Below are 9,209 nucleotides of genomic sequence, written 5' to 3'. Positions count from 1 at the left end.
AAAAAGAATAACCAACATCTTTAGAGTGGCAAGAAGCCAAAGAAATCGATTTCAAACCTAGTCCTTTTACTTCCTTAAACAATCCTATTTTTGACCCCAGGGATGAAGAGAGAGGACCCAAATGGGTCCTCTTAGACTTGAAGAAAATAGAGATGATGCTCGTACTTACCCACATTGATCATAGTCGTAAGAGAGGCGGGGTTACTGGTTGGCCAAGTGGTTCCTCCATGTTCTCCTTGACTCAGCTCCCTGGTGGTGATTGCCACAGACTCATCAGGGCCTGAAGTAAAAGACAGAGGTGTTACCTTTGCATTCCCTGAGAATACGGACCTATGAGGAACATACGCACTAGATACTGGCTTAGCAATGCCCTCATTTGTCTCTGGGAAGGCATTTAAAGAGTAACTGTCTTTTTTACATTAAATCAAACCCTCAGGATGGTCATAAGGGATGGAAAGCTTTTTGTTAATTATGGGGACTTCTGATCTGATTGGTCTCAACATATAAATTTTTAAAACTATCTGACTCCTTAGAACAAGTAGGGTCTTCATCACTCTATTATACCTTTATTCATTTTGAAATATTCATATATAACATGAGTTAAATCCAGCAAAATTGTCGTAGTTATTGAGGAGTCTGGCTCCTAGGTAAAAAGCTGTGTGTGATTTTTCAGGCCCAACCATAGGCAATTACCTCAAGGATATTAGCTTCAAATAGGAAATCTGTCCTCCCCCCACCAGACTTTGTGCACAGCCAATACACTGAAGTTGCTCAAGACAGTTGCAGTCAAGGACTTGGGTCCCTCTTGACCAGCCATGCTCTTATGCATTCCTAGACCAGGAGCCTTCATTCCTAGGTCTCTTTATTTATTATTTTTTTAAATAGATCTTTATTGGAATATAATTGCTTCACAATACTGTGTTAGTTTCTGTTGTACAACGAAGCAAATCAGCCATATGCATATGCATGTCCCCATATCCCCTCCCTCTTGAGCCTCCCTCCCATCCTCCCTATCCCACCCCTCTAGGTCATCGAAAAGCACGAAGCCGATCTCCCTGTGCTATGCTGCTTCTTCCCACCAGCCAACTATTTTATATTCGGTAGTGTATATATGTCAATGCTACTCTTACTTCGCCCTAGCTTTGCCTTCCCAGCTTCATGTCCATTTTCTATGTCTACCTCTTTATTCCTGCCCTACAACTAGGTTCATCAGTACCATTTTTTTTTTTTTTAGATTCCATATATATGCGTTAGCATACGGTATTTGTTTTTCTCTTTCTGACTTACTTCACTCTGTATGACAGTCTCTAGGTCCATCCACCTCACTACAAATAATTCAATTTCGTTTCTTTTAATGGCTGAGTAATATTCCATTGTATATATGTACCACATCTTCTTTATCCATTCCTGTGTTGTTGGACATTCAGGTTGCTTCCATGTCCTGGCTATTGTAAATAGTGCTGCAATGAACATTGGGGTGCATGTATCTTTTTGAATTATGGTTTTCTCAGGGTATATGCCCAGTAGTGGAATTGCTGGGTCATATGGTAGTTCTATTTTTAGTTTTTTAAGGAACCTCCATACTGTTCTCCACAGTGGCTGTAACAGTTTACATTCCCACCAACAGTGCAGGAGGGTTCCCTTTCCACCACACCCTCTCCAGCATTTATTGTTTCTAGATTTTTTGAAAATGGCCATTCTGACCGGCGTGAAGTGATACCTCATTGTAGTTTTGATTTGCATTTCTCTAATAATTAGTGATGTTGAGCATCTTTTCATGTGCCTCTTGGCCATCTGTATGTCTTCCTTGGTGAAATGTCTATTTAGGTCTTCTGCCCATTTTTGGATTGGGTTGTTTGGTTTTGTGATATTGAGCTCCGTGAGCTGTTTGTATATTTTGGAGATTAATCCTTTGTCTGTTGTTTCATTTGCAAATATTTTCTCCCATTCTGAGGGTTGTCTTTTTGTCTTGTTTATGGTTTCCTATGCTGTGCAAAAGCTTTTTAGTTTAATTAAGTCCCATTTGTTTATTTTTGTTTTTATCCATTACTCTAGGAGGTGGGTCAAAAGAGATCCTGCTGTGGTTTATGTCAAACAGTGTTTTTCCTATGTTTTCCTCTAAGAGTTTTATAGTGTCTGGTCTTAGATTGAAACCTTGAATCCATTTGGAGTTTATTTTTGTGTATGGTGTTAGGGAGTGTTCTAATTTCATTCTTTTATATGTAGCTGTCCAGTTTTCCCAGCACCACATATTGAAGAGGCTGTTTTTTCTCCATTGTGTGATCTTGCCTCCTTTGTCATAAATTAGGTGCCCATATGTGCATGGGTTTATCTCTGGGTATTCTATCCTGTAACACTGATCAATATTTCTGTTTTTCTGCCAGTACCATACTGTCTTGATTACTGTAGCTTTGTGGTATAGTTTGAAGTTGGGGAGCCTGAGTCCTCCAACTCCGTTTTTCTTTCTCAAGATTGCTATGGCTACTCGGGGTCTTTTGTGTTTCCATATGAATTGTAAAAATTTTTTTTCTAATTCTGTGGAGAATGCCATTGGTAATTTGATAGGGATTACATTGAATCTGTAGATTGCTTTGGGTAGTTTAATCATTTTCACAATATTGATTCTTCCAATCCAAAGAACATAGTATGTTTCTCCATCTGTGTATGTCATCTTTGATTTCTTTCATCAGTGTTTTACAGTTTTCTGAGTACAAGTCTTTCACCTCCTTAGGCAGGTTTATTCCTAGGTATTTTATTCTTTTTGTTGCAATGGTAAATGAGAATGTTTCCTTAATTTCTCTTTCTGATTTTTCATTGTTGGTGTATAGGAATGCCAGAGATTTCTGTGCATTAATTTTGTATCCTGCAACCTTACCAAATTCATTGATTAGTTCTAGTAGTTTTCTAGTGGCATCTTTAGGATTTTCTATGTATAGTATCATGTCATCAGCAAACAGTGACAGTTTTACTTCTTCTTTTCTGATTTGTATTCCTTTTATTTCTTTTTCGTCTCTGATTGCTGTGGCTAGGACTTCCAAAACTATGTTGAATAAGAGTGGCAAGAGTGGACATCCTTGTCTTGTTCATGATCTTAGTGGAAATGTTTTCAGTTTTTCACCATTGAGTGTGATGCTTGCTGTAGGTTTGTTATATATGGCCTTTATTATGTTGAGGTAGGTTCCCCCTATGCCCATTTTCTGGAGAGTTTTTATCATAAATAGGTGTTGAATTTTCTCAAAAGCTTCTTCTGCATCTATTGAGATGATCATATGGTTTTTATTCCTTAGTTTGTTAATGTGGTGTATCACATTGATTGATTTGCATATATTGAAGAATCCTGGCATCCCTGGGATAAATCCCACTTGATCATGGTGTATGATCCTTTTAATGGGCTGTTGGATTCTGTTTGCTAGTATTTTTCTTTAAACATCTTTATTGGACTATAATTGCTTTACAATGGTGTGTTAGTTTCTGCTGTATAACAAAGTGAATTAGCTATATGTACACATATATCCCCACATACCCTCCCTCTTCCGTCTCCCTCTCACTCTCCCTATCCCACCCCTCTAGGTGGTCACAAAGCACCGAGCTGATCTCCCTGTGCCATGTGGCTGCTTCCCACTAGCTATCTCTTTTACATTTGGTAGTGTATATATGTCCATGCCAGTCTCTCACTTCATCCCAGCTTATGCTTCCCCCTCCCTGTGTCCTCAAGTCCATTCTCTACGTCTGTGTCTTTATTCCTGTCCTGCCCCTAGGTTCTTCACAACCACTATTTTTCTTAGATTCCATATATATTTGTTAGCATATGGCATTTGTTTTTCCCTTTCTGACTTACTTCACTCTGTATGACAGTCTCTAGGTCCATCCACCTCACTACAAATAATTCAATTTCCTTTCTTTTAATGGCTGAGTAATATTCCATTGTATATATGTGCCACATCTTTATCCATTCATCTGTCGATGGACACTTAGGTTGCTTCCATGTCCTGGCTATTGTAAATGGAGCTGCAATGCACATTGTGGTACATGACTCTTTTTGAAATATGCTTTTCTCAGGGTATATGCCCAGTAGTGGGATTGCTGGGTTGTATGGTAGTTCTATTTTTAGTTTTTTAAGGAACCTCCATACTGTTCTCCATAGTGGCTGTATCAATTTACATTCCCACCAACAGTGCAAGAGAGTTCCCTTTTCTCCACACCCTCTCCAGCATTTATTGTTTGTAGATTTTTTTATCATGGCCGTTCTGATGGGTGTGAGGTGATACCTCGTTGTAGTTTTGATTTGCATTTCTCTAATGATTAATGATGTTGAGCATTCCTTCATGTGTTTGTTGGCAATCTGTATATCTTCTTTGGAGAAATGTTTATTTAGGTCTTCTGCCCATTTTTGGATTGGGTTGTTTGGTTTTTTGTTTTTTGTTTTTAATTTTTTGATTTAATTTTATTTATATTTTATACAGCAGGTTCTTATTAGTTATCTCTTTTATACATATTAGTGTATATATGTCAATCCCAATCTCCCAATTAATCACACCACCACCACCCCACCACCACCAGTTTCCCCCCTTGGTGTCCATACGTTTACTCTCTACATCTCTGTCTCTATTTCTGCTCTGCAAACCAGTTCATCTGTACCATTTTTCTAGGTTCCACAAATATGCGTTAATATACAATATTTGTTCTTCTCTTTCTGACTTACTTCACTCTGTATGACGGTCTCTAATCCATCCACGTCTCTACAAGTGACCCAATTTCATTCCTTTTTATGGCTGAGTAATATTTCATTGTATATATGTACCACATCTTCTTTATCCATTCATCTGTCAATGGGCATTTAGGTTGCTTCCATGACCTGGCTGTTGTAAATAGTGCTGCAATGAACATTGGGGTGCATTGTCTTTTTGAATTATGGTTTTCTCAGGGTATATGCCCTGTAGTGGGATTGCTGGGTCATATGATAGTTCCATTTTTAATTTTTTTAAGGAACCTCCATACTGTTCTCCATAGTGACTGTATCAATTTACATTCCCACCAACAGTGCAAAAGGGTTCCCTTTTCTCCACACCCGCTCCAGCATTTGTTGTTTGTAGATTTTCTGATGATGCCCATCCTAACTGGTGTGAGGTGATACCTCATTGTAGTTTTGATTTGCATTTCTCTAATAATTAGTGATGTTGAGCAGCCTTTCTTTTCATGTGCTTCTTGGCCATCTGTATGTCTTCTTTGGAGAAATGTCTATTTAGGTCTTCTTCTCATTTTTGGATTGGGTTGTTTGTTTTTTTGATATTGAGCTGCATGAGCTGTTTATATATTTTGGAGTTTAATCCTTTGTCCATTGATTCGTTTGCAAATATTTTCTGCCATTCTGAGGGTTGTCTTTTTGTCTTGTTTGTAGTTTCCTTTGCTTTGCAAAAGCTTTGAAGTTTCATTAGGTCCCATTTGTTTACTTTTGTTTTTATTTCCATTACTCTAGGAGGTGGATCAAAAAAGATCTTGCTGTGATTTATGTCAAAGAGTGTTCTTCTTATGTTTTCCTCTAAGAGTTTTATAGTGTTCAGTCTTACATTTAGGTCTCTAATCCATTTTGAGCTTATTTTTGTGTATGGTGTTAGGGAGTGTTCTAATTTCATTCTTTTACATGTAGCTGTCCAGTTTTCCCAGCACCACTTATTGAAGAGACTGTCTTTTCTCTATTGTGTATCCTTGCCTCCATTGTCATAGATTAGTTGACCATAGGTGCGTGGGTTTATGTCTGGGATTTTCATCCTGTTCCATTGATCTATATTTCTGGTTTTGTGCCAGTACCATATTGTCTTGATGACTGTAGCTTTGTAGTATAGTCTGAAGTCAGGGAGTCTAATTCCTCCAGCTCTATTTTTCTCCCCTCAACACTGCTTGGCTATTTGGGGTCCTTTGTGTCTCCATACAAATTTTAAGATTTTTGGTTCTAGTTCTGTAAAAAATGCCATAGGTAGTTTGATAGGGATTGCATTGAATCTGTAGATTGCTATGGGTAGTATAGTCATTTTCACAATATTGCTTCTTCCAATCCAAGAACATGGTATACCTCTCCATCTGTTTGTGTCATCTTTGATTTTTTTCATCAGTGTCTTATAGTTTTCTGCATACATTTCTTTTACCTTCTTAGGTAGGTTTATTCCTAGGTATTTTATTCTGTTTGTTGCAATGGTGAATGGGATTATTTCTTTAATTTCTCTTTCTGATTTTTCATCGTTAGTGTATAGGAATGCAAGAGATTTCTGTGCATTAATTTTGTATCCTGCAACTCTACCAAATTCATTGATTAGCTCTAGCAGTTTTCTGGTGGCATCTTTAGGGTTCTCTATGTATACAATCATGTCTTCTGCAAATAGGGACAGTTTTACTTCTTCTTTTCCAATTTGGATTCCTTTTATTTCTTTTTCCTCTCTGATTGCTGTGGCTATTCGGGGTCTTTTGTGGTTCCATATAAATTTTAGGATTTTAAAATTCTATTTCTGTGAAAAATGTCATTGAAATTTTGATAGGGATTGCACTGAACACTCATAAACTGTTGGTGTTAAGGTAAATTGGTGCAGTCACTATGAAAAACAGTCTAAAGATTCCTCAGAAAATTAATAATAGAACTACCGTATGATTCAGCTATTTCACTTCTGGGCATTTATCCAGAGAATATCAAAACACTAATCTGAAAAAAATATATGCACCCCTCTGTTCATTGCAGCATTATTTACAATAGCCAAGATATTGAAACAACCTAAATGCCCATCAATGAATGAAAGGATAAAGAATGTGTGTGACACACACACACTGGACTACTACTCAGTCATAAAAAATGTGAAATCTTGCCATTTGTGACAACATGGGTGGATCTAGAGGGTATTATGCTAAGTGGAATAAGTCAGACAGAGAAAGTCAAATACCATATGATCTCACTTAGTTGTGGAATATAAAAAACAAACATATAAATAAAATACTGCATAAATAAAACTGAATTTAAAAAAAAGAAATAAGTGAACAAACCAAACCAAACAAAAACAAACACATAGGTACAGAGAACATAGTACAGGTTATCAGAAGGGAAATGGAATGGGTGGAGGACGAAATGAGTTAAGAAGATCAACCCTGTGGTGATGGAGGAAACTAAGCTTTTGGTGGTGAGCATGCTGTAGTGTATATAGAAGTCGAAATATAATGTTGTACACATGAAACTTACATAATGTTATAAACCAATGTTACCTCAATAAATGAAAAAAAACCCCACACAGTTCAAGCATCTCCTCCTCTGGAAAGTCTTCTTTAAAGCTGTGATATTGTAATTTACAATAAGAAATATGTATTTGGCCTTTGTCCCCATTTCTGGCAAAGAGCTCCTAATACCCTTGGAAATTCCTGCATGATGAGAGCAATAAAGGTGCCTTTTGTCATGTTAATGAGGTGACTTTTAAAATTGATGTATAGTTGATTTACAATATTATATTAGTTTCAGATGTATAGCCTAGTGATTCAGCATTTCTACAGCTTATATATACTCCATTAAAAATTATTACAAGATAACAGCTATACTTCCCTGTGCTATACAATATATCCTTGTTGCTTATCTATTTTATATTGGGTTGGCCAAAAAGTTCGTTTGGTTTTAAGCAAAAATAAAAGACACATTTTTCATTTTTACCAAGAACTTTATTGAAGAACGTATTCATTAACCGAACGAACTTTTTGGCCAACCCAATACACAGTGGTTTGTATCTCTTAACCCCCTACTCCTAACCTGCCCCTCCCCCCTTCCCTCTCACCTTTGGTAACCACTCTTTTGTTTTCCATATCGTTGAGCCTGTTTCTCTTTCGCATATACATTCATTTATATATTTGTTTAGATTTCACATATAAGTGATATGATTTCACATATAAGTAATATCATACAGTATTTGTCTTTCTCTGTCTTATTTCACTAAGCATAATATTCTCTAGGTCCACCCACGTTGCTGCAAACGGCAGAATAATACACCATGATCGAGTTGGATTGATTTCTGTGTAAATGCTCCCAGAAGCCCTGACAGAGATAAGCAAATGGAAGGAGAACATTGGGGCCATTACTCCCAAGGACACACAGCCGCCAATGCCAAGAACCCCAGCACACACACACACACCCCTGCTTAATGGCACTAAGTTATCCACATAATATAATAATTCATTATCATTATTTCCACCCTATAAGCTTCTGGGTTGGAAGGAGCCAGCTTCCTAGAATCCAGGGGAGGAGAAGAGTCTGTGATAAGATAGGGCCATCCCAGCCCCCCTCATACTGACTGGCTGAACCCCTAATAAGAAGGCACATATCCTAAAGAGAGGTGGCCTTACGCACAGCCTGAATCCTTTGGGGACTTCAACTAGAAGAAGCAAGAAGTTGCCTCCTCCTCTTGCCCCAAGGGTGAGCAGGGATTCAGCTCCGTAGCGGCAAGGGCTCTGAGTGAGGGTCCACATCCAGTTCTGTTGTGACCCGACTTCTCTGGGGCCTTCTGTCCTATCCTAAGCAGGCTGCTTCTTTCTCAGGGTCCAGGTTAGGGTGCTTTCTGCCCTTAAAGCTCAGTAGAGGGGAGGGGACCTCTCAGATGCAGGTAGCACTCATCTGCCATCAGGTCCCACTGAGCTAAGCGCTCAAACATGCAAACTAGCACTCGAAAATGAATACAAGGAAAGTGCAATAGGGATGCAGCGACGTGCAGGTCCAGAATTTATTGTCTCCTGGGGCTTCCTGGTGTTATTATCTTTAGTCACTGGTTCTGAATGGCTCCAGACGGTCACGGGCCTGCGCTAGGTGCTTTCCATATGCCTTCTTTGTTAGTCAGTGAAATTATTTCCATTTTACAGATGGACAAACTGAGGCACAGAGTGGCAACACTTTCCAAGGTAATGTAGCTAATGAAGGGCAACGCTGATGACTGGGTCTATGTTTTTTGGACTCCCCATCCCACTGCCGGTTGCTGCCGGGAGTACCTCTTCGTTTGGTTGCATCCACCCTGCCAGGTCCCAGATACCAGAGGCCTGGTCCTTCCTCCCCAGCAGGCAAATTGCAGGCTCTCTCACCCCTAGAGCTGAGGAGCCAGCCTTGCTTATAAGTAGCAGGGGTGCAATCAGACATAAATGGCTTCCTTTGAGGTGGTGGTTGAGGGCAAGACCCCCAGACTCCGGGGGATCTTGCAGGA

General features: G+C 38.8%; 1 protein-coding gene across 1 annotated transcript in view; it reads right to left on the bottom strand.

Moving 5' to 3' along the window:
• The window catches only part of MUC16 (mucin 16, cell surface associated), a 139,075-nt gene that overhangs the window by 65,430 nt on the left and 64,436 nt on the right, over positions 1-9,209 (bottom strand). Inside the window, exon 8 of the mRNA XM_068534971.1 lies at positions 170-280. Within this exon, the coding sequence (XP_068391072.1) occupies positions 170-280 (111 nt within the window). The remainder of the gene's footprint in view (positions 1-169; positions 281-9,209) is intronic.

This window comes from Eschrichtius robustus, chromosome 2 (genome assembly GCF_028021215.1).
Source record: "Eschrichtius robustus isolate mEscRob2 chromosome 2, mEscRob2.pri, whole genome shotgun sequence".
Lineage (NCBI taxonomy): Eukaryota > Metazoa > Chordata > Mammalia > Artiodactyla > Eschrichtiidae > Eschrichtius > Eschrichtius robustus.
This window is presented reverse-complemented; position numbering and strand designations above follow the sequence as displayed.